The sequence below is a fragment of the Aythya ferina genome, assembly GCF_964211825.1.
Source record: "Aythya ferina genome assembly, chromosome: 28".
NCBI lineage: Eukaryota > Metazoa > Chordata > Aves > Anseriformes > Anatidae > Aythya > Aythya ferina.
Window position 1 is genome coordinate 930,936 of NC_140325.1, and position 24,197 is coordinate 955,132.

A 24,197-nucleotide genomic window follows, 5' to 3' on the forward strand; every position below is an offset into this window, starting at 1 on the left:
ACCCCGTTTATAGGTTTGAAAAGCCCAGTGCTGCCCTGAAGACACTGTGTGTGCTTTACGGGGCCTTAGGAAGAGCCCCCAGGAGCCCAGACAGGTTGCAGAAAAAGCACAGCACTCAGAAATAATGCTGGAAAACACATGGCAGCTTAGAGACATCTAAAGGCCACACAGAGACGCTATGCATTCAGACAGTCCCAGAGACCCTGTAAAGAGTCCCACAGCTCACAGCAGCACTAGAGGTGTCAAGGTAGCCCCCCAGTGTCTATGGAAGAGCCTGGAGATGCCTTCCCCCCCTTCCTTCCCACCCCACCCCCCATACATTCAAGGATGGTATGAAGGAAAACCCTCAGAGATCCAGGCATAGCCCCAGAAGCACTAAGCCATATCTTGTATCTCAGTGTGTGTGGGTCTTGGTGTGCTTCTGCTGGTGATTTTGCACGATGCCAACAGGTGTGTAACTTAGAGCAGCACTGCCCTTTCCTTCCCGCAACCCTGCAGTGAGAACTGCTGTGTGGGTGGCCTGTGCAGCACACACTATGGCTGGAACCCCACTCCAAAAGGCTTCTACAGGGCTTGGTACAAATTGGTTGTGGTCCCAGCAGAGGGAAAGGGGTGCCGGAGAGAGCTGTAAAGCACCTAGCACATGGGTCAAGCTTGGAGCCTGACTGCAGGGATAAAGAGGCACACATCTCACGCTCCCCTGAGAAAGGGTTTAATGGGGACAGAGGGAACTGCTGTTTTTCAAACAAAAGAAAAAATGGGATAATACCCACAGGGGAGACAAAGACATACACATATGCACACTATGTACAGAGTGGCACAGGCAGCACCAGGCATCCTGAGCCCATCCCCCTCCCCCCCACATACACACACATACGCCCCATCCTTATGATGAATTGCCTGCCCCTTCTCCCATCTTTGAGCAAGACAGGAGAAGGGGGGGGACGAGGGGAGGGAGGGGAACTTGCCAAGCAAGAGGGGGTAGAGGGGGAGTCACAAAAAAATAGGGATATAAGGGGGCAATGGGAACATATGGAGGGGGGCTGCCTGCAGGGATGGGGAGCATGGAACTCTTTGGTTTCAATGTTATGACTGCGCAGGACCACTTTATCCAGAGGGCCAGCAGATGCAGAGAAAGGTGGAACTGAAATAGAAGGACTCAGTAAAAACAGTTCCCCAACTCCAGAGGTGACTGACATGATCAGGGTTGCAGCTGTGTCTGGGACCCAGCAACATCCTTCCCCTGTGCCTTACACCCACAGACCTGACAAGGGAAAGACTGGAGGGGTGTTTCTCCCTACTTCCCCACCCTAACCCCCAGTCATAAACCTGAGGCACTGGACGGATTCCATGCCTCTACCCAAATGAAGTTTGGGCCCCCTTGTTGCAGACATGCCCACCTGACGATTGGTACCTCCTAGTTAGGACAGGGAGTTGAGGAAATGGCTCTCCCCTGCCAGAGTGCTCAACATAGAGCTCATGTCACCCACAGCCATGTTGGCACTACCAGATGACGGAAGCAGGAGGCCACCAGCAGGGCTTGGGGATCCAGGCAGCAGTGCAGGTGTCTCTGAATCCTCCACAATGGCAGCAAAGTCAAGGTGCGTGTTCTCCAGGTCCAGCGAGTCCAGGCTGTTGGACACCTGCTCCCCTGAATCTAGGTAGTAATATGAGCTACCTTTGAGGCTTTCTGAACTCCCACCATAATGCCCAGGACCCCCGCAGCTTGCTGCTGTTTGATCCAGCAGCTTATGCCCACCTTTGCCCACCTGCAGGTGTGTGTCCTGGCCTGGGTAATATAGCAGGGTATTGTTGGGCCCTTCAGGTGTGGGGCGGACAGGGGGCAAGCGAAGCACTCGCCGGGAGCTGGCTTCCACTCCCTCATAGGAGTGATTTGGCTCAGCCAGATTACTTACATAGTTGAGGCTGTTTTGGTGACCTGGTGGTTTAGGGCCACCAGGTGGGTGTGGCACCATCTCAGGGTTGAAGCACTGGGGGTTTATGAGGTGGTGGGTCTCTGCCAGACCCTGCAGGTGATCTGGTTTGGCTTGGTAACCAGAGTATTTGGGGCTGAGGTACAGTGGTGCTTGCATGGCATGGTACTGCCCAGGTTCACTGCCCACCCCCATGCCAGCCTCCCCTCCCTTGGAGGGTAACTGTTCACCCCACATCAGAGCCTGCTGGGCCTGCACATAGCTACGGACCATCACTTCTTTGGCCTGCAAGGTGGGGGTGTGGGCTCTTCTACCCCCCGGGCTCAACATGCCCATGTAGCTGACAGGTGCCCGTTCCTCAGACCGATAACCACTGGATACTGCATTCATGGCTTGGCCAAATGACACAGGAGGCTGTATGGGCGCAGTAGGCTTGACGTTCTGGCAGGGACCAAGTGGTGGGGCAGGTGATGAGTAACACTGCTCCGATTTGATCTGCAGTCGGTTAAGCCGGTGCCCCTCAGAAAATCCACTGTCCTGACACGAGCTCACAAGTTTGGGTTGCTGCACACAAGAACTGGGTAGTGGGTACTGAGTACTTTGATGGTGACAGTGTGCCCCAGACATGGCAGTAGCAGAGGCACTCACACTTGGCTGCCCGGAACTCATCTCCAGATTGCCTTGGTGAGGTTCCTCCCAAGGAGCTGACACGGTCCCACTGCCAGCACGCATGCTCGAAAAATGCTGGTTCATCTGGCACTGAGGGAGGGAGAACTCAGACTGAAGCAATCCCTCCTCCATATCCCCATGCCCACCTGGGTTCAGTTGCATACCCCCCATGGTCCGGTGAGCACTGCCATACAGGCCTTCACACTGGAGCTCCACACCTGTCCCCTGGCATGGGAAGCTTTCCTCCAGGTAGTTCGAATACTCATCCATTTCTAGCAAGCCAGACTCTGTGCCTGGGCCAGGGCCCTCAATGCTTACACTCTCCAGGAAGACATTTTCACTGATGCTGGGTGGGTGTGGAGAGAAGACATAGCGCTGAAGGTTAGCATCAGAACCACCCAAGGGCTGCAGGACAGCTCTGCCTGCCCCTGACACATTCACGTTACCCATGCTCTTAAAACGATGCACCTTGGGTACAGCATGAGGGTTGGCTGCTGTCCGGGCAGGGTCACTGGCCCGCCGCACACCATTCCCAGGCACCAGGTGAGGGTGAATGCTGCCTGCATAGCCAGGGTAGTCATTGGAACCATGCTTTCTCAGCAAACCATTCATGAGGAAGGGGGGCATTGCTGGCTTGAGGTAGTCCCCAGGTAAGCTGCTATGGCCACCCATGCCCACCCGCTCCATGCTGGGCAGCGGGGTTGGCGGGGGGGCACCTGTGGCTGCAGCATATTTGGCTTTGAGACGATAGCGCTGGGCTGGCGTGAGGCTGCCCACGCCTGGCAACCCTCCACAGTGACTGGCATCGCTGGAGCGTCGTGACTCATCTGGAGAGATGGGGTCATAGCCATTTGCCAGGCATGCCCCACCAGGCATTGTCCCTGTCTCACCACCCAGACATGGTCCAGCCAGATATGGGGACGCCACAGAAGAGCGCCGGCTGACGGTGTAGGCTGAGCTTACAGTACTGGTGGCACTGCTCCGGCGCTCGTTCAGCGGCATGCCCATCTCTGATACTGACAGCTCTGTGATGCGGCGGTGCGAGGCAGCTGGTGGTGGCACAGAGATCCCAGACACCTCCCCAGGCAGGCCTGAAAAGAGAAGAGGAGGAGTTAGAGCGGGGAACCCAGAAGAGGAACAGGCAGCCATCTCCAGTACTAGGATATGGCCTCTTCCATGCTTAGTGCCTGCTAGGATGGGAAGTAGATTCAAATGGTAGCAGTAAAGAAGGGTAAAGGATGGGGCAGAGCCCCAGACGTGAGGGTCCACCACCTCTCTGGCTGCAAACCAGACCTCCCTCAACACAGTGCCCGCAGGGCTGGCCCCACATCCAGGTGGGAGGGAACCCCAGTCTCACCAGCTCCTGAGATGACTGGCAAATTCAGGCCCTTGGTAGCTGATGGTTTCCTCATCTGCTTCAGTTTGTCAATGCGAAGATTCTCTAGCTTGTGGAGGGCCATGAGCCCTGAGGTGCCCATGGTCTCACCAGGCACCACATCCTCCAATGTGGACAGATCCTCGTAGCTTCCGCCTGCATTGCCCGTCATCTCCACCCCACTGTCGTTGTTGGTGGTGCTGCCGAGAGGTGAGTGGTCACTGCTGCATGATGACTGCCCACCTGGGCTGGGCTGCGGCTTCTGGGGGGGACCCACAATATTAACCAAGGAAAAAGGGGAGTCAGATATCCACTACAAACTTAATGCAGATTGGAAACCCCCACCCTGCCAGATCTGGAGATGTCTTCCCTACCATGCAAACTGACTCCTCCAACAGTGCTGGCCAGGCCTCCCTCCGTCACCACATCCCCAGCTCCTTACCGAGGCCAAGTCAGGCACCAAGAGCTTGCTGTCATCCTTCCGGGCCTCAGTGGGGCCATTTGTATCTCTCTCCTGCTTCACGTCTGGGGGGCCACTGGGAGCTGGCAGTACACGGCCTGGCACCATATCACCTCGGTGCTTCTTAGTGACATGGGCATCAGGGCCGTGCACCGTCTTCACATGTTTGCGCAGGGAACTGGGGTCTGTGTAGCGCTTGGTGCAGCCCGGGATTTTGCACACATAGGGCTTCTATCAGAGAAGAAAGGTAGGCATGGTGGAGGAAGGGTGTTAACTCAGTTGGACTAGAGCACCTCTGTAGGTCCCTTCCCACTGAACTATTCTGTTCTGTTCTGTTCTATTCTATTATATTCTAATTCTATAAACCAGAGACTCCTCCCAGTCCCTCCAGTAGACCTGAGAGCTGAAGGAAGAGAGGGTGGGAATTTGTCAAAGAAGTTGAATCTCCTTGGAGGGGGGCATGTCAGGTGTTACAGGAGAACCTTGGAAGGGGTCATAAGAAGCTCTGAGGAAAGATACAAGGACAGTGCTCCACAGAAGTAGGGCAAGGGTAGAGGGACCCTGGTGGGAGTGCAAGTGAGGTAGGAAGGGAACAGGGGGTGCATACTTTATAAGAGCAGGCAAGGAGGGAGTTGGGGCACAGAGAAAAAAAAAAAAAAACAGGGATGCAAGGTACAAGACTAATAGGGTGGCACAAGGGGAGCCCCAAGGGGTGCAAAGAGCCACAAATGGCTATGTACCTCGTTGGAGTGGGTGCGGTTTTGATGTTTGGCTCGGTCAGAAGCATTGGAGAAGGCCTTGTTACAGCCCTCGTGTTCACACACATAAGGTTTCTCACCCGTGTGTGAGCGCAGGTGTGTCTTGAGGTTTTCCAGGCGTGAGTAGGCTTTGTTGCAGCCCTCGAACTGTGCAGGCAAGCAGAGTAAAACATGCCACACACCTTCAACAGACCCAGTACCACGTCACCCCCATACTCCATGCCCACAGCACACCTGCCAGACACTTACCACACCTCCCACACATAACACACCTGCACTCCTGCAGGTGTATGTCCTGAGGCCACTGCACAGCCCTTTACCCTTCTGGCCTATGTCAGGCCACCTCACTATGCACCAGCCACTTACCCATGGTGTACCCAACCTGCTAAATACCCCTTTATCTCATGTGCATCTGTGCCATGCCATTGATCACAGGGGCTCTGGCCTGCCACACATGAAACATATTCTATCACGTACTACCATGCTCCTGACCACCTTGTCCATCCCACCTCATTTTCCCTTCCCCACCACATATCCCCCTCAATACCATATACCAACTCAGGGCAGCCTGCACCCTGCCCTGAGCTTTGCCTGATGCAAGGCACCACAGCTTAGCCCAGGCTTTGCAAAGGCCCATTCCATCTCACCGTGCATTTGTGAGGTTTCTCGCCTGTGTGACGTCGCATGTGTACCACCAACATGTACTGAGCCTTGAAGGGCCTCTGCTCCCGGGAACATGCTGCCCAGTGGCATACAAACTCTTTCTTCTCCCCATGGATATGCTCGTTGTTGATGTGCTGGGGAGAGAAGGGAATCACTAGGGGTGCTGGGGAGGGCATGAAGGGTCAGGGGGATACAGATATCTTAAGAGAGTATCATGAGAGAAATGTGATATAGAGGGACTGGGGTGGCTGGTGGAGACTCAAGACACTACAGGAATACAGAATGGTCAGATGCTGTCTGAAGGAGGTAGGGGATACTGGAGATGGGGGCTATTTTGGGAGGACCAAGACAAGACATAGGGGTCAAGATGGTGAGAAGGGTGATACAGGAGATTTGGACTGTCTGGAGGGAGACACGGAGAGCAAAGGAGGAAGTCTGGATGCACTAGTAGTTCAGAAGAGCTAACCCAGGAGTGAGGAAGGCCAGACCGGTTGTTTACCCTAGGGTATGGGAGGACCATGAAAAACTTGCCACAGGGAAGAGGAGGCTGCATCTCCCTCCCTCCCTAGAAGCAACTTCCACCACTCACTTGTGTGGTGAGTTCTTGAGGTGGTGGGGGCTGGGGGGCGAGGGCTGTCCCAGCATAGGACAGTCTGAGAAGGAGTGATGGGTTGATAAAGTGTGACAGCAGCCAGTAGCCTAGGCACAGATTCTGGGACAGGAGATGCCCAGGCAGGACCTAACTCACATGCACCAGCTGCTCCTGAGTGTCAAATTCTTTGGCACAGCCATCCCAGTAGCAATTGGTTTCATAGACAGTCTCGGACTCAGGTTTCCCATCCTCTTTCTCCAGATCTTCCCGCACGTCAAGCATCCCCAACAAGGGGTCCTGGGGGTACAGAGCCAGGTGAGCACTCCCAGATATGACTCTCTGTGTTCACTGTTACTGGGAGTGGCATGGAGGAAGAGTGTAGACCCCTTGGGAGGTAGGGGGTTCCCAAGGCCTGGGGAGTACCTGGGTGCCTATGGAGGCTGGGCTGGAGATGTCACCTTCGGATCTCTCCTCTGGGTGTTTGGCTGTCAGAGGACTACTCAGGCTCCTCTCCAACTTTAGCTGCTACCATGATGGGGGAAATTGGAAAGCAGTCAGCACTGGGATGCCCACTGGCTACCTCTTACACAGGATGCATGGCATCCCCTGGGGACCACTTACCTGGCAGTGTTTGAGGGTCCCACGAGTTGGCGCATGGTGCAGGAGCCCTGGGCGGGTGGACAGGTGTTCGTGGGAGGCACATGGTGGTAGGGGCGGGGTGTGGCTGAACAGGTGCCCTTGGCCCTTTGGTTGCCCTGGTGGACTCTGGTACCCCAGTGATGGACTGCAAAAAGCAAGATGATGAGCAGATGACACCAGCAGAGGAGGGAAATTTAGTCCTTTTGAGACAAGGATCCAAGGTGTCTGCACTCCCAGCCAGTCCTGCACTATCCCACCAGTTCCCCTTGCCCTCCCACTCTGGGCTAACTGTTCCCACCTTCTTTGGCCCTGGTCCCATGGACTCCCCAAACTGGGCATCAGCATTCAGGCTCCCATACTGAGAGGCTGTGTGCATGCCAACAGGGTTAACTCTGGTGCCCACCTGATGGTGCTGATGGAGAGGTGGCCATAGGAGCTGCTGGTGGAGGCACAACGGGAGTTGATGAACGCAACGAGGGAGTTGGGTGAGGTGCGGATTACCGTCTGCAGGTCAACACTAGAGTCTGACAGGGGTGAGATGGACAGTGTCCGCTTCTTGCCCAGCTTGCCTGCACCGCGGGTTGTTGAGAACCATGAGCCTGGGACGGCAGCAGAGAGTGGGGGGCAATCCTCTTAGCATGGGTCCTAGAAGGCTGAAGTCACCCCCAAGGACACAAGCATGGTTCTTTGGAGACTGGAGGAGTCCCCTGAGTGTTGCTGGCTCTAGATTGCGACAAAGCACAAAAGTATCCCCCCTCCCTACCTAGCACATCAATGTTCCTAGGGGGTACCTGAAACCCTTGACACACACCTACTCCCTTCTACAACCAATACCACCCGAAGAAAAGCACCTGATCCCCTTGGTCAACACCTGCCCCTGTACAAGCCATCACAAATTTTCCTGTTCACACAGGTGCCACTGTTCCAGGAAAGGTACATTAAGCCCCAGCAGCCTCTTCCTCTGTAATCACTGCCCCCAACACTGTCTGAGCCTTTCAGCACACACATCTTCACTCCTGGTAAACTCATTGTTAAACTACTCTACCTGTCCCACACCCCCCTAGATGAGAAACTTACCATCACCACCACCTGGGTGCTCAGTTCCTGGCACCAGCCCATAGCCATGGTGACCACTCATGAGGTTTGACTGGTGGCATAAGGGGAAATCAAGTCCTGGTCGAAAGGATAAGACAGACAGGAAGACATATTAGGGTGGAGGGCACAAGGGGAAAAGGAAATCCCTGGAGTGTCCCTGAACCCAAAGACTGAAACTGAAGGCAGGTGCCCCTCGTGCTCATGCCAGGCACTGCCCAGGCCCAGCCACTGGCCAGGATGAGGGAGCTGCAACCGACCTTGCGGCCCTGGGGCACCCGTGGCCAGTCCGTGGAGTGGGTGCAGGCAGCAGCGCTCAGCGTAGCCGTTGGTTGGGGAGTTGACAGGGTTGAACATGTCGCAATGGGGCCTGGCCAGGCTCAGGAGCACATCTGGTCCTCACCGAGGGGCCGGCGCCGGTCAGGGCCTGAGGAGGACAACGGTGGGCAGATGGCCCCCTAACCACAAGCCCTGCACCTCCAAGTGCCCCGCAGCCTGCACCCTGGTGGGCTCCGTGTGGCAGCTGGAGCAGACTTGTGCCTGGCAGGGGATGCTGTCGTGCCGCACAGCCATGGCAGTAGGACCACCAGCCACACCCTGCCATGGCTGTAGCCTCCCGAGGCCCATGCTCCTGTCTCCCCCCAGCCCACGGCCACCTGCAACCTGCCCACGGGCTGAAGTCTCCCTGTCATGGCCCCGCACCCACCTGCCTGGGGTGCACAGCAATCAGTGCTAGCCACTGCTATCCCACCACTTCACCAGGTCCTGACACAGACCTGTGTACCCAGCCCAAGGCAAAAGGATGTCCTGGGGCCTGGGGGTGCTGCCCTTTTAAATTAAAGCCATTACCTCGTCTTATCACTACATTCCACAATAAAGGGGTCCCTCCCCAGCTTTTCTGTATCCCCCTTTATGTACTGGAAGGCCGCTATAAGGCCTCCTCAAAGCCTTCTCCAGGCTGAACAACACCAATTCTCTTAGACTGTCTTGACAGAATCAGTGCATTGGCCAGTACAAGGCCACCCTTGACAGCTCGGCACAAGCAGTGATATTGCCACAGGGTGCCCTGTGGTCATCCCACATCACAAGGATTCCCAGTTACTGAATTAGCAAGGTGGCCTCATGCTTGATGCTGTACGAAGAGCAACCTGTCCGAGCAAGTGTCCCAAGGCCTGCACAGTGTCCATTGCAAAAGGGATGAAATACACGTCTGTGCACCCAGACACCTGCACAAACATCCACAGCCAAACTTGCATATAGATGTAAAAATTGCAAGCCCTAACTGCCAAAACAGGAAACTAAGGCACAGACGGGTAAAGCCATTCTTGGCCAAAGGACCCGAGCTGGCATCCTGCTCTTCCCTGCTCATGGGTCCCTGCCATATCTGTAAGTTACACCCAGCCCTGCCTTGCCAGCAGGTCCACACCCTGCCTGCAGGTCAAAACCCTGCCCTGTCCCACCCACGTATCCCACCCCTGCCTACAGGGCTCAGCCCAGCCCACTATTGCATCCCTGCTTGTGGGTCCCTGCCTGGTGCCCAGGTCTCATTTCCACCTGCCTCCCCACCTGGCCCTGCCCGCAGTCAGACCTCCACCCGTGGCCTCGGCCTCTACACCCTGATCCCAGCCCAAAGCTCCATCCCTAACCATGGTCCCCGTCCTGCCCCAAGACCCCCGTGGGCTTGCATGAAGGACAGAAGCTCTGGAAGGAAGAGGCACTCGTGGGTGGCACCAGGAACAACGCTTCCTGCATCCTCAGCCTTCCCCTTTGAGAGACCAAGGGAATTGCCCCAAACAAGGGGTCTGGGGGAGTGGGAGCCCCTCACCCTGCTGGGAAAGTGCTGGGTTGCATTTGGAGCATGCGGGGGGTGAGGGGGGCAGCAATTCTTCCGCATGAGTTGCCCCTTTGAAAGCTTGTCTTGGGGCTTTGTGAGAGTGTCAGCCAGGAAGAATGGAGGGGGGGGGGGAGCAGCGGGGCAGGCATAGGGGGCGGGAGTACCCAGGAAGGTGGTGGTGGTGCTGGGGGCAGGAAAGGGAAAGAGATGAGTAGGAAAGGACGGTGAGGGGGAAAGAGGGAGGGCCTCTTACCTGCCTGCTGGACCCAGGCCTTGCAGCAAAGACTGGGGGATTAGCTCTAGGGGACACCCCCAATGCTGCCCCTACCCCAGCCACAGCATTAAACAAAGGGAGGGCTCACAGGTCCCTCATTAAAATTTGACTCCCAGATGCCCCCAGCACTTTGTGCATGCACACAGATAGTCACAGGTGCACAAACACACATTTACATGTATCCATAGAGGCTCACGTGCAGGTATGCACACGCATTCATCCACATATATACACAGATACATGTAGCCATGAGCACACAAGAGCACATACACACTCATTCTCATACATGCAGATACACAAGCATGTGCAGACATAGTATGTATGCTTACACACATGATACCTGCACACATGAGTGTGTTCACACATAACTGCAAATACATATGCATATAAGTATATACACATACATACACGTGCAGACCTGTGCTACTTTTGTCTCTGGACTTCTGCCTGCATGGAAGAACACTCGGGTCTCATACGGGATACAACTGTCCTGGATCCCTCCTGGCACCTCTGGGAGCTCCTGTGGCCGGGGAGACAAGCTGAAGTGCTGGGGACCACTTTGCCTCCTTCTGGTACAATTTAGAGCAGTGGGGGCTCAAGAGACCTCCTCAAGCCAGCCCCTGTGTGGAGCTGGGAACTGATGTGGGTCTGGTGCCAATATTTCCTGCCTCCACCTCCCAAGAACCATCATCTGGGCTACCCCAGGTTGCCCCAGATCCATAGTCTTACCCCACCAGCTCCTTGCTCTGTATGAGAACAGGCAGGTTGCCACCGTATAGCACAGTAATTATATGCAGTCACTCCAGTCCAAAGTGGAGAAGGGCTATGGCTGTCCAGATGGGCACAGCCACCTGCTGCAGCAGCAATGGAATGGTGGGCTCTGCCCTGGGCCATGAGCCTACAGCCCCCTCCCCACTCACCTGGGCTGGGGATGCAGCCTGACGTGACCTATAGTGCTCCTCCCTTCCTGAGTCCTGGCAGGATGGGGCACTATCTGTGGAGCATCTACTGCTTCCAGGAAAGCAGTTAATTCACCCATAGCCTCTGTGATATAGTATCTACCTTGTGCGCTGTCAGCCTTGTCCAGCCTGCTGTACCCTGCTGTGCCAGCCCCTGCCAAGCCCAGCACCAGCTAGAGCCCTGCACCTGCATGCACACACGTGCACACACACACACATATGTACGCACATGTGCAGAGCGACTGCCACACAAACTCCATGCGCACAGCATCTGAGCAATACACAGTGCGCACATACTTATGCACACACAGACCTAGAGAACACATGTCCAATGGAACACACACAAAGCTGCATATGCACACATATAGCACACACAGACAACACACGTGTGTGCACAGGTTTGCATAAGCATGCGCAGAACATGTGGGCACACAGAGCACATGCATACAAAGCATACCGCCACACATGGGGAACATGCAGGCAAGCAGCACAAGCCACATTGCTCCCACCCCATAGCTACCAGGTCAAGTGCACCATCCTCTCTGCTCCCCTGCAGCACCCACCATGCAGAACTAGGAGCGGCTCGGTGGGGTTCTGGTCCCTATCACCCCCATTCCCTAAGTACAGAAGGAGGCTCATGGTCCTGCCATGCCAAGACAGCCTCTCCTTCCTGAGCCTGGACAACAGGGAGGGCTTTGGAGAGCAGACCCTGCCTGGCAAGGGCTGGGGTCTCCCCACTGGGGGCAACCTAAGGCAGGCGGATGCCAGGCAGGCACAACGGCAGCGGCACAGCTCTCTCCAATCCCCCACGTTCACCCGGCTAAGCACCAACATGGGACAGGGGGAGGTACGCAAGGGAGAAAGTGCTCGGGGCCTGTGGGTCCCAGCTGCAGGATGCTCCCCACAGCCCGTCTGCAGGGGCTCCCTGCGTCCTGGTGGCCCCCAAGCTGGGGAAGCTGGAGGGGGCCGGGGGCGCGGGGAGCCAATAGGCGCCGGTCTGCGGCTCCCCCACCACCGCGCTCGCCTCCCCCGCCTGCCGCACACCGCCACGGCCCACCCAAGTTGCAGCCTATGGGCATAAATTTGAGAGCCAGGCGCAGCCGGGATTGAGGGGAATCTTCCCTCGGTCTCCTCCTGCCAAGAAACTCAAACTGAAACACATTCCTCCTCCTCTCTGCCAAGAAAACAAGGAGCACAGCCAGCAGCAGGAGCAGTTGAAGCAAGGCTGGCTCCAGATGCAGAAACGCCGCGCAGGAGGGGGTCGGACTGGCCACCACCACCCACCCCCCCTCTTTATTTCCTGCAAACACGTCTGATATCTGTCATCTGGCTCCAGTTTGCTGAGGACACTGGGGAATGGGGGTGGGAAGGATACAGAGAAGGGGGAATAAGCAGAGAGGGAGGGGAGACGTGGTGAGCTTGCACCGCAGGATGACAGTCGGGATGCCTGCACCTATGGGTGGTGGAGCAGACGCAGACTCAGGAGAAGGAGGGAGAGACAGGCAGGGCAACCACACACCCTTAGGAAACCTGGCGGCAAGAGGAGGGGAGGAAGAGGAGGAGGAGGAGGGTTGTGTGTCCCACCATAGCCCCACAGCAGGGCAAACCCCCCTAGCTCTCACCTCGCAGGGCGCCAAGGCTCAAAAGGTGCCCAGCCTGCACCACTCGCCACAGCGGGGGGCTCCCACCCGACCCAGCACACGAGGGTGGTGGGCATCCCTCTGCGCCTCAGCACTGACCCCAGCATCTCCTGTCCCAGGCCCAGCCCTGGCAGGGTTAACAGCCCCGGAGTCCCACTGTGGAGGAATGTGATGTCAGGGCTGGATTAGCCCATGCAGCCGAGATCCCAGCCGATAGACCAGCAGCGCAGCGCTGAGCTGTGTGTGGCACAATCCATCAACCCTCCCAGCACAGCCCCCAGCGTGGGGGGCCTGGGGGAGGGCTCTGTGTGTGTATGAGTGGGGGCATCTGTGCTCCTGTAAGTGTGTCTGCCTGTATGAACACACAGGTTTGGCCATCTGCGTTTGCACATGTGGGGAGGGATTTTTGTTTCTGTGTATGGTTGAGGGAGGTGCTTGTGTGCAAGCACTCATACATGTATGTGTTTGCACGCACATTTGCACGCGTGCTTGTGCATGTCTGTCCACACATGCACGCATGTTGGGAGCCACAACGCTACTGAGCTGAGCTACCACTCAGCTACTGAAGGGGAGCTGCCATGTGTTTGCAGGCCCAGTCACCCCAAACTTTCACTGTGTGAGAGAACAAGGGAGGGCCAGAGCAGAGAGAGGCAGACAGAGGGTTCCAGCAGAGCAGCAGGGCCTCAGGCATGGAGATGCCCCAGATCACCGCTGCACCACCCAGGAGAGGGGGTAGACATCCCACCCTGCTGAGGTTGGCTCCAGCCCTGGGACAGGGTGGGCACAGAGCCCTTGCCTGCACACTGCAGCCCTCCTCTCCACTGTCTTGTGACCTCAAGGTCAGCCACATGCCCAATTGGTTTAACCCTAGAGGGTTTTATGAAAAACATTGATCTGCCCTAAGATCTGCCCTCCCACGCTGGGGCAGCAGTTCACATGGAGCCACCACCGGAGCAGTTCTGCAGACACAGAAGGGGAACGCAGCAGAGGGCCAGGCTGAGCTGCAGCACACACAAGCCAGCAGCAAGGCTGGGAGAGAGAGGGCTGCCAGGGAACCAACACTCCCTCATGCCAGCAACAGTCCAGGACCAAGGGGACATGTCCCAGATGCCTCCCAGGGCAGCATCTGGCAAGGTTAACACACTCCTCCCCAGCTACTGCATCTCCTCCATGCCATACAGCCTTTCCATGTGCCACTGTGCTGCTGGGAATGGGCAAATGCCATCGACAGTGGGGCAAAAGGGGCGAAATTCCCTTCTGGGAGAAGCCCCCTTTCCCTGCTCTGGGACTGAACTGGGGCCAGGCTTGTCTGCACTGGGGGAGCTGCATGCCCTGGCCCCACATGCTTTCTCATCTCTGTCTCCAGCAAAACTGACGTGCAGACCTCCCGCTCAGCTGCCTTACTCTGCATCCGACCTCGCGGTTAGGCCAGGCCTTTAGGGAGAGCCCAGACACCCCTGCAAGGGGCAGCTAATCTGCCCAGGACCGCAGCTGCCACAAAGCACATTGCTTCAGGTTCAGGGGGTCTGAAAGGGGACGATGCAGGGTCGCGATCCCATGCTGGTGTGGGCTGCCAAGCTCATTCCAAGGTGGTCCTTTGCCTGGAGAAGATGAGGCAGAGAAGGAACCAGCTCTGGGGAAAGGCTATGTATGTGTGGAGGGAAAGGGGCAGAGACATCTGTGCCAGGACAGACGTGGGACATCCTCTGCTCATTTCTCCCTCCTTCCCTCTCTAGCCTTCAGAAAACATAACACATCCCCACTCCCCAACCCATGCCAAAATTCTTCTCTGCCCTTTGCACCACTTCCAGAAAGGGCCAGAGGTCCCTCCCCAGCCCACCCATCCCTCCAGCAGCACAGCCTTATGCAAGCCACAGTACACCACCACCCGTACGCCATGTCTCAGCGGGGGGTGCAGGGGGCAAGGGGGGGGGAGCAAAAAATCCAGCCCCTCACTCCTACATGCATCCACACCCATTCCTGATCATGCTCCGACGTGCCTCCAGACACATTAACACATGCTAACACATGTGTGCTCTGGGAGGAGAGGCCAGCTGGGGTACAGCCCTGGCTGCCCAGTCTCTGGTGTATCCCAGGGTACAGGCAGGCAGCAGAGGAAGGCTGCAGGTGGGAGCTCTGAGCTCTGCATTCCCCGGTAACACAGGGGCTACCGGCCCTCAACCACAAGCCGAGCAAGTCAGGAAGCCACAGCAAGCTGGGCAGGAGCAGTGACGCTTGATAGGTGGTCCTGGGGCAGGCAGGCAATTGTCATGGGCTCGTATGTTGTTTGCTTTGGCCCCCAGTGCACACTACCCCTGCAAATTGCTCCCATAAAGCCACTTCCCTGGCCCCTGCCTTCATTGGGCTGGGGTCTGGGTGGGGCCAAGGTTTTGGGGTGAGGGTAAGGAGGGTGCAGACATGGCAGCAGCTGCTATAAGGAATTTTTATACTTCCCTCTTCCCTTCCCAGTGCTGGAGGGAAACAGCAAAATTGAACATGTGGGACCCATAAAAGCCCAGCTCTGAGTCATAGCTGTAAGAGACCCTGCCAGGCACAACTCCTTCCCATAGCATCAGGGCATCACCCCACAGCCCACAACGCTTGTGCATTACACTAAGGGACACACCTAGAATAGGGGCAGCAGCACAGGAAACCTTGCCTTCCCAAGGGAGGTAAGGTAGGACATGGCAGGCACTCAGACACGCTGTCATCTGTTCTCCTACTGCAGCCAGTGAAGTTCACATCGAGCTTGTTCCCATCCCAACAGTTCCATCCTGCAGGATTCCTCAGAATGGGACAGGAGGATGTCCAGGACATCTTCAGCAGTCATTAAAGCATTAAATACACATCAGTAGTGCCCTTTAAGCTGTAAGCTGCTTGTTGAGCGGTGGAGTAAGGTAAGCTCAGCACTTGGGCATTTAAGAAGCAGAAGTTACTCCTTCTTTGGAGCAGGAGACCCCTGCTGGGGGGTGGGGGGGGAGGGGTCCTCCTGCCATACCCAAAAGCTGGGGCATGTTTGTCTCTCCCAACGTATCTGCCACTGTTGGAGGTGAGTGGCGCAGACCCCTGCTCTTCCCATTCCTTGAGCAGAGCCCCACTCTGCCCATGGCAACCCCACAGCTCAGAGCCATGCTCTCCACCACCAGACAGGGCTTTGCTTTCTTGCCCCAAGATCAGGGGCAAGAATTCAAGAAGGGGTGGGAAATGGATGTGTGCTTGCACTACATCTGGAAGCACACACACACGCACCAGCCTCAGACCCGGATGCAGCAAAGCTGAAACCTGACTCTGTGTTTTTGCTGCTTGTTCCCAATCTGTGGCAGCTATTTTATCAGCTGTTCGCCTTGTTATTCTGCAGCTTCTGAAGGGTTCTGATGTGCCATAAGGACAGGGGACAGGAGGGGTACAGTTGCCGTGTTCCTGTAAGGATTTCTGTAGGATGGGATTTTTCTCAGTCCTTACCAAGAACCCACCCAGTGCATCCTTGGTAGTTCTCACATCACTGGGTTTGATAAACACCAGAAGATATCATGAGAAACTGAGGCATACAGACAAAGAGACTCCAGTCCCAGGGATACAAGAGACTGACCAGGCAGATAAATGTGCACACATGTACAGGTATATACATACACAAATAGGCCCCTTGATACATGCATCCGTAGGTGTGCATGCAGACACACAGATTCATACATGCTGCAGGGAATGCTCTGGGTGCAGGAACTCTCATTCTCACCAACTACTGGGCATTAGAGGATTCCCTCTTCCAGTATGTCAGTAGAGATAGACAAGGACAGGCCCACTGTAGAAGGAAGGCAAGAAATCAACACAAATACCCTTTAGTGAAAGTCACATCACGTGTGGGAATGTGTGTATAGGTGCACATATGTCCACATGCATATGTGAGCATGTGTACATACGAGGGCGCCTACATGTACAGGTGCATGGATGTGCAAGGCTGTACACGCTTGTACAGCACACTGAAGTGGTGGGGAGAATCGCATTGGCCAGGGAACACGAGCTGGCCAGCCACCCCAGCCTTGCAGCTGGTGTTCCGAGACGTAGTGTGTCCCTGACAGCATCCCTCCTTTGCACGGGAAGGGCCCTCATGGCTCCCGCCCACCCACCCACCCACTCTCCGCACTCTCCAGAAGTGAACTGCAAATCCCCTCCGAGCCTGAGCTCAACACCCCCCTCCCGGGCTGCACCGACGCGACAACACACGTCACAAGGTGTCCAAGCTGACTCACACCCCCAGACAGAAACCTCCCTGCTCCGGGGAGATCTCAGCCAGCTCCAGTACTGCCAAACACAGCTCACTGCCCCCCCTCCAACTACACCAGCCACGGGGGTCTGGTGGCCTTCTACTCCAAACCTGCTCCCGATTTTCTGCTCACCTTTTTGACAGAAAAGACCCTGGTACGGGGAGGGGAGACACAACCCTCCCTGCAGAGCAACCAGGGAGATGGAGACAGGCAAATGCCCTGAGGGCCTCCGGAGCCCACTTGTGAGCATTGCTGGGAGCTCAAGAGCACGGTGCACACAGTGGGAGCTGGGCTGGCACACGCACGAGGGTGTGCAAGGGGTCCTGCTAGGGATGTGGCACCTCTTCAGAGGTGCTAGGATCCTCAGTAGCTCCAGAGCTGGTGGGTCCTGCCAGGCACAAGGAGATCTGGTGTGGATCCTTCCCAGGGTCTGAACCTCCAGCTGACCCCCTTGCCTTGATGAATGACATCGATGCTATGTGCACTGGAAAAGGCTCAAGGGAGGGCATGGGCCAACCCAGCTAGCGTAACGCAGGGACACACACATCAATAAACCAGCTTCAGACACCCACAACAGCACAGAAAGGACAGTAGGTGCCTTTGCCATCATCCCCTGTCCACCACAGAAGCAGCCCCTGCCTCGGCTGGAGACAGCAGACTGAGCTGTACAGGGAAAAGTTTTCCCAGGTCTGAGTTTCCAAAGGAGAAACTTCCGTCTGCTCCCTTCTCCCTTCCCCCCCCAGTCTGCCCCTGCACCAAAACCCTGTGCTCTCCTCCCTCAGGAAGCTGCATCCATCAGCTCAGGTTTGGGCACAAAGCGGGGTGGGGGATAACTCTGGTGTCTGGGCGTCCAGCTGCTTCTGAGGGGCCCCCACAACTGGGCACAGGATCCTGGCTGTGGCTGGAATATCTTCTAGTTTTCCAGACTCCAAACATGGCATTGCAAACGCCCCAGACATCCAGTCCCACTCAGGCCCAGCCGCCTGCCTCTCCATCCTCGTAGGAGAGGTGCAACCATCAGACTGTCGCTGTCGTGCTGAGTCCCCCCCATTCTGCTTAGGGACCATCTGGACCTCATCTGTGTGTGCAGGGCCTGACCCAGGGCACCACAACACAGTTCTCTGGAGAAACATTTCCTCTGCCTTCAGCATCCCTGAGCCCCTGGCTCACCGAGGGCTTGGAGAAACGTGGGCAGCCTTGCAGGGAATTCTGTTTAAACCCCAGAAAGGTGGCCCTATGCCCAAACACGTTCAGCTAGCTCACACTCAGCTGCAGGCTGGGCTGATCAAGTCTTACAATGTCCTGCTCAGGTGCCTCTCACGCAGGCGAGGAGGCTGGTTCCCTCCCGCTCCTCTGCACCATGTCCAGCCCTGGGCAGCTTCCTCTGCCAGCCCTGGACTCCTGATCCCAGCCAGGGTTTGACACGGAGCCGACGCCTGAACCCAGTGGTCCCGGAGCCTTTAGCAGGGGGGCAAAAGGGCTGGCAACCAGTGAGGCACCAGAGATGCCTGGAACCACCCGCCGGAGCTCAGGCCTGTCCTTAGCTGCAGGGGGACTTGGGGCTGAGGTCCCTCACCCAACACACCTGCCCCCAGTCCCATCTCTCTGAGTACCGAAGCCACCAGCAGTCCCTGCGCAGGAGGACTGACGGACATTAAGAATGTGCACAGACAAGGACCCCAGGTGCTCCACAAGTGATGTGAAAAAGCAGCTCTGCCCTCCCTGCAGAACCAGAGGGATTTCCCTGGGCACATGACACTTCTTTGGCCACTTCTGTGGGCCACACAGGGAGGGCAAAAGCGATGCTTCAGGGTCTGCGGGACAAGGGCTCAGAAGGCCAAGTGTGCCGGGGCCTGGGTGTTCTGCTGCAGGTTCTGGGAGGCTCCTTAAGTGTCCCCAGGCCTCACCCCAGCAAGATGCTGCCCACACAGCCCGGCAGGCTGCCAGGGGAGCCCCTGCGCCCCCTTGGCTCAGCACCAGACAATTCTCCCCTTGGAGCCTTGCCCAGGGTGCCCAGAACACTCCGCGCTGAGTGGGCCAGGCCAGCCAACTCCTTCCTTGCCATGCCGGGGCTGCAGAGGCCCAAAAGGTGTCTGCAGGAACCCCCCACTTACACCACCACACCCGGGGCAAGAAGGCTCTGGCTGGCCGGGAGCTCTCAGCAGCGATGCGGGTGGCCCTGCTCGTGGTTCCTGCGCGTCCTGGAAGCTTCCCGCAGCTGCTGCGTCACTCGGGCTGGGGCAGAAAGTTCCACCCGGCCGCTGCTCCCAGCCCAACACCCTCGACCGGGCAGCAGCAGAGCACCCACAGACAGGGCTGCGGGAACCCTGCATCCCCTTCCTCAGGCCACCCAGAGCTTGGGTGGCCAGGCAGAGCGGGCCCTCCCAGCCGGTGCATGAAGCCTGGTGGGGCCGTGAGGGCGTGGGAGCGGGTGCAAGCTCCCCTGGACGTGTTCGGGAGCACGGCGAGCCCGGGGAGCTCCGCTGGCCGCACGGTACCGCACGGCCCGGCTCGGCCCCGGCCGCTTCCCAGCACGGTGCGACCCCCCGGCTCGGCCCCCGTGCCCCGTGCGGGAAGCCCGGCGGGGGTCCCCCGGGGGATCCGGCGCCGTCCGGTCCCGCGGCACCTCCAGCGAACCGAGCCCACGGCCCCAGCACCCCCGACGGCCCCGGCGGCTCCTACCTCCGAGCGGCCCCCGCCGGTCCACGCTCCCCCTTCTCCCGGCTGCGGCTCGGGGCCGGCGAGCAGCGGCACATCCAGGGGCGTCCCGGGCTCGGGACGGGACGGGGCGGCCCCTACCCCCTTCTTTCCCCAGCACTTCCCCGGCCGCGCTCCCGCTCCTCCCCGGGCGGCCGGAGCAAGTTGCCGGAGCCCCGCGGGGGCGGCGCGTCCCGGTAAAAGTCGCGGGGCGCCGGGGAGCCGCTCCGCCAAGTCGGGCGGCGGCGGCGCCGAGCCCGCTCGGGACGGAGACCCCGGCCGGGAGTGCCGCCGGTCCCAGCCACTCCGAAAACCCGGGCTGGATCGTGCACACGCGCGCACGCGGGGCACGCGCGCCCGCCACGGGGCTTGCACACGCGCGAGGCCCCGGCGCGCCCCGCAGGAGCACAGCCTCGCAGGGCGGCCCTGCGCGCGCACGGCCATGCACCCCATGAAGCCGGTACCCTGCATGCACACGAGTCCGTGCACACGAGTCCATGCACACACGAATCTGTGCACAAACAAGTCTGTGCTCACACAAATCCATGCACACACAAGTTTGTGCACACACAAGTTTGTGTGCACATGAGTCTGTGCACACCAGTTGGTGCACACACACAGGTACCAATGCAAACACACAGTTGCAGGCGTGTACATGCGGTGGCGTGCACGTGCAGCAATGCACAGGAGTCCATGCACACACGAGTTCATGCACACACACATGCGCCAATGCAAACTCACAGTTGCAAGTGTGCATGTGTGGCTGAGCACACACATGGCTCACACACACAGGGCATGTGCACCCACATGCCTTCATGTGCGCCTCAAGTTGCACCAGGGGAGGTCTAGGTTGGAAATTAGGAGACATTTCTTCTCAGAAAGAGCAGTCAGGCGTTGGAATGGGTTGCCTGGGGAGGCGGTGGAGTCACTGTCTCTGGGGGTGTTCACGGAAAAGTTGGAGGTGGTGCTTAGGGACATGGTTTAGTGGGTAACATTGGTGGTAGGGGGATGGTTGGACCAGATGATCTTGGAGGGCTTTTCCAACCTTAATTATTCAATGATTCTACAGAAGTGCAGCCTGCACGCATCTGTGCAGGCACTTTGGTATGTGCACACTGGGGACAAGCAGAGGGTCACGTGCATGGACACCCTTGTGCACAGAAGCACACCCCCATGCTTTTGCATGTATAAACACACGCTTGCACGCACAGCACACACCTGCACACAGAGCACATGCACATGCAGGACGCAGCACCAGCAGCCAACATGCCTAACGCCCAACCTGGACCTGGTGAGGCGGCACACCAGGGTGCCAACACCTATCAGCCCGGCCCGGAGAGGTCCACCCTCCAAGGAAGGGAGCAGACAGAAGGGTGACACCTCAAACCGACACCTTCCAGCAGGACAGCGAGGGCTCAGCATTGCACCTCGCCCAGGCACTGCTGGGCTCCAGACAGAGCATGGGTGCAGCAGCAGCCGCGCGGACGCTGCCATCCCCAGCACCGGAGCTGCAGCCCCACAGGAGCAGCCCCATCCACCCCAGGGGAGCCTCAGCAGGCCAAAAGGCAGCTGTGACTGCAGCAAGCTCCTCTGCTGCCGGGGACGCCCCGAATTGCTTCGTGGTTTTGGGGGGAACCGCTGGGACTGCGCTTGGCAGTCTCCGTGTCCTGTGCAGTCTGGAGGGCTGCAGTGGTCTGGCAGAGGCCTGTGGCAGGGACACCGCAGGGCATGAGGCTGAGCAGGGAAGCAGCACGTGTGACCCTGCGTCCTCTGGGGTCACCGCTGTGGCCGGGGAGGTGGCACGGCTGGGCACGGCAGAGCCGCAGTCAGGGACCGCCCGGGCCACTGCAGCTGGGCATCCCCCGGGCATGCCGAGGGGGTGCACAGACCACTCCCGCCTCAGCACCTGGGGCGGGGGGGGGCGCGGGGCAGCGACCCCTGGTGGCATTTCGAGAGGTGGCCCTCTCGAGGGAAGGGGGCTGCGTTCCCGGACCATCACGGGGCTGCGGAGTACGGGGGGCTGGGGGCTCCTCTGGCCCCTACGTGGAGGTGCAAGGAGTCCAACGAGTGGGGCAGCGGGGCGGGGGCTCTTCCTCCAGCCGAGGAGCCTCGTCCGCCTTTGCCCATTTTGTGAGGCTGCAGCTGGGGCACTCCTGGCCTGTGGAGCCCCCGCATTACCCTTCCCACCAGGGTCCCACTGTGGGGGAGCAGCTGGGCAGAGCTGGAAACCCAGCCTTTCTCCCCAGGCCTCCCAGGGGTTGCAGTGCCCTATGTCTCTGCCCAAAGACCCAGAGATGCTGGGTGCAGGCTGCATCCTGGCATCACCTTACCTCCAGCAACGATGCTCCATGACCTCTTTCATCCCTCCAGCCTTTGCAGTGGGCACTGTTCAGCTGCTTCAGAGAATACACCCCTCATTCCCACCTGGAAATCTGCCTGCCTCCCCATCCTGGGAGCTGCCAAGGTGGCCAGCAATCCCCCCAGGGCTGCCATGATGTCTCCCCCCCTCATCTGGCCACAACGTCTGTGGCTCACCCAGCCTTCTCCCAGCCCAGAAGCTTCCCTGGCCACCTGGTTGCATGGCCCATAGCCTGGCTGCCCCATCCCAGCAGTTCAGGCAGCACCAGTGCCTGCAGTTGAGCCTCCTAGTCGTCACCCAGAAGTTTTCCCACTGCATTGACTGTTCCTGGGGTACCGGTGGTGGAGGGGTGAGGGTGACATACACTGGTGGGGGCAGAGATCACCTTGATGGTGCCCAGTTGGTGATTTTCATTTGCATACACCCCCCAGTCACCATCACGGCTGTACATCCTTGCAGGGGCAAAGTCAAGTCTCACACCACAGAGCAAAAGAGGCAAGCAGAGAGTCGGGGCTGTTGCAGCTCGGGGGGCTGCGAAACATTCTGCCCCCTACCTCAGATGGCTCCCATGTCCCAAAAGAGGTCTGTGCAGCTGGCCCCTTCCCCAGCACAGCGCAGCCCAGCTCAGCCTCATCCAGCACATGGGGTCTGCATGTAGCCAGGTCCGGACGCACACCAGGGAAGCGTTGCACAGCGGTGGTGCCTGCACTGAGGAGGGGATGAGGGTGCTTGAGTGAGAGCTAGAAACAGGACCCAGGGGCTGCTGGGGTTGCAGAGGGGTGGGGGCAATGAGACGGAAGTGAATTTCTCACCTGGCAGCACTGCTTTCCCTTGCTATTTGTTTTTACACCGAAGGTCAGTCCCCACTGTGCCGGCGGGTTGCCACAGTGATTCAACGCTGACCCTAGGTGCAAGAGGCTATTTCAGGGAAAGTGGCCTTTGCCCACCTGCTCCCAGCCAGAACGTGACAGCGTGTGTAAATGCCAGCAGGGCACAGGGGGGGACACAGGTTGGTCCCTCCCACCCCCCAAACATGCTTGTGCCTGGGGTCCCTGCTCCCTCCTGCAGCTCTGCCCCTGCCCTGTTTCCCCTAGTCCTGCTGTGAAGGTGCAAAGCTGTGGAGCCCCTGCCTGGAGAGCCCATTCAGGAGCTCCAGGCCCAAGGCATCCTGCAGGGAGGACGGCATGCTCAGAGCACCCACATGTACTCAGTCTCCTGAAATGAGACCTAGGCATGTCGTAGGGTGGGCACATGCTCACTCCTACTCTGCACTGGGTCTCAGCTGTCCCCAGCTGCAGCCAGCTCTGTCCCACTCTCCAGGACAATGCTGCCCATGTCCAGTGCAAGCCTCGAAGGTGACGGGAGCTCTGCCATGCTCCCAGCCTGACCTCAGAGCCTCTTAGCAGGATTACCCCAACTGTGGGCACTCTGTGTTCCTTGGCATTAGCACGTCCTCCCAGTGCCCCCGCATGTCATCACGCACTGGTATCCAGCATGTCACAGGAGCAGCTTTCCGGCACAACATGTGGCCACAGCTCTGGAAGATGCTCTCTGCGCTGACTGCATGGGACCCCCAGAGCAGAGGAACAACATGGAGAGGACAGCATGAAAGAGAGACTTCAGGAGACACATCATTTCCCAGCCATGCTCATAAAAGACCACTCCTTGCATCAGTTTCCCTCTCCACTGTCCACGCATGGCCCCAGACCTTTTCCTGCCCACTGCCACCAGCCCAGTGAGGGGTGAGCAGTGGTGGCCCAGGGAGGTCCCAGCATGAAGGGAAGGTGGCAGTGCCTGTACACTGCTCTTGCTCCTCAGCCCCCTGGCACCATCTGGGTCCTCAGGTGCCCTTGGACTGCTGTGGAGCATTGAGTCCCAGAGCAGCAACCCTGAGATAGGGCCAAGGTGGTGGGTGCAGGTGAGAGGCGTTGCCTGCCTGCCAGTTTTGTAATATGCGTAAGCCGCTCAGCAGCTTTGCTTCTGAGCTGAG

At 58.1% G+C, this 24,197-nt stretch overlaps 1 protein-coding gene across 3 annotated transcripts; it reads right to left on the minus strand.

Moving 5' to 3' along the window:
* Positions 1 to 706: 706 nt before the first annotated feature.
* GLI1 (GLI family zinc finger 1) lies at positions 707 to 20,094 on the minus strand. Of its 3 annotated transcripts, none has more exons than XM_084499862.1 (12): positions 19,834 to 20,094; positions 8,443 to 8,609; positions 8,168 to 8,263; positions 7,494 to 7,659; positions 7,073 to 7,235; positions 6,875 to 6,976; positions 6,608 to 6,748; positions 5,844 to 5,993; positions 5,179 to 5,343; positions 4,421 to 4,669; positions 3,961 to 4,240; positions 707 to 3,694 (listed from the first exon to the last, which is right to left on the minus strand). In XM_084499862.1, the coding sequence occupies exons 2-12, from the start codon at positions 8,537 to 8,539 to the stop codon at positions 1,422 to 1,424; spliced, it is 3,882 nt and encodes a 1,293-aa protein (XP_084355988.1). In that variant the 5' UTR covers positions 8,540 to 8,609; positions 19,834 to 20,094; the 3' UTR covers positions 707 to 1,421. The 3 variants fall into 3 exon arrangements, with proteins under 3 accessions (XP_084355988.1, XP_084355987.1, XP_084355986.1); XM_084499861.1 differs by having other exon boundaries at positions 6,875 to 6,973; positions 7,494 to 7,689; XM_084499860.1 differs by having other exon boundaries at positions 7,494 to 7,689.
* Positions 20,095 to 24,197: the final 4,103 nt, after the last annotated feature.

Excerpts from the sequence above, each read along its gene's own strand:
- GLI1 (XM_084499860.1), bottom strand. The coding sequence starts at position 8,539 with ATGTTCAACCCTGTCAACTCCCCAACCAACGGCTACGCTGAGCGCTGC. Across the intron at positions 5,994-6,607 it reads CTCAGGAGCAGCTGGTGCAT|CACATCAACAACGAGCATAT; the intron begins GTGAGTTAGGTC and ends TTCTCTCCCCAG. Across the intron at positions 3,695-3,960 it reads GCCAGTCATCTCAGGAGCTG|GCCTGCCTGGGGAGGTGTCT; the intron begins GTGAGACTGGGG and ends TTCTCTTTTCAG.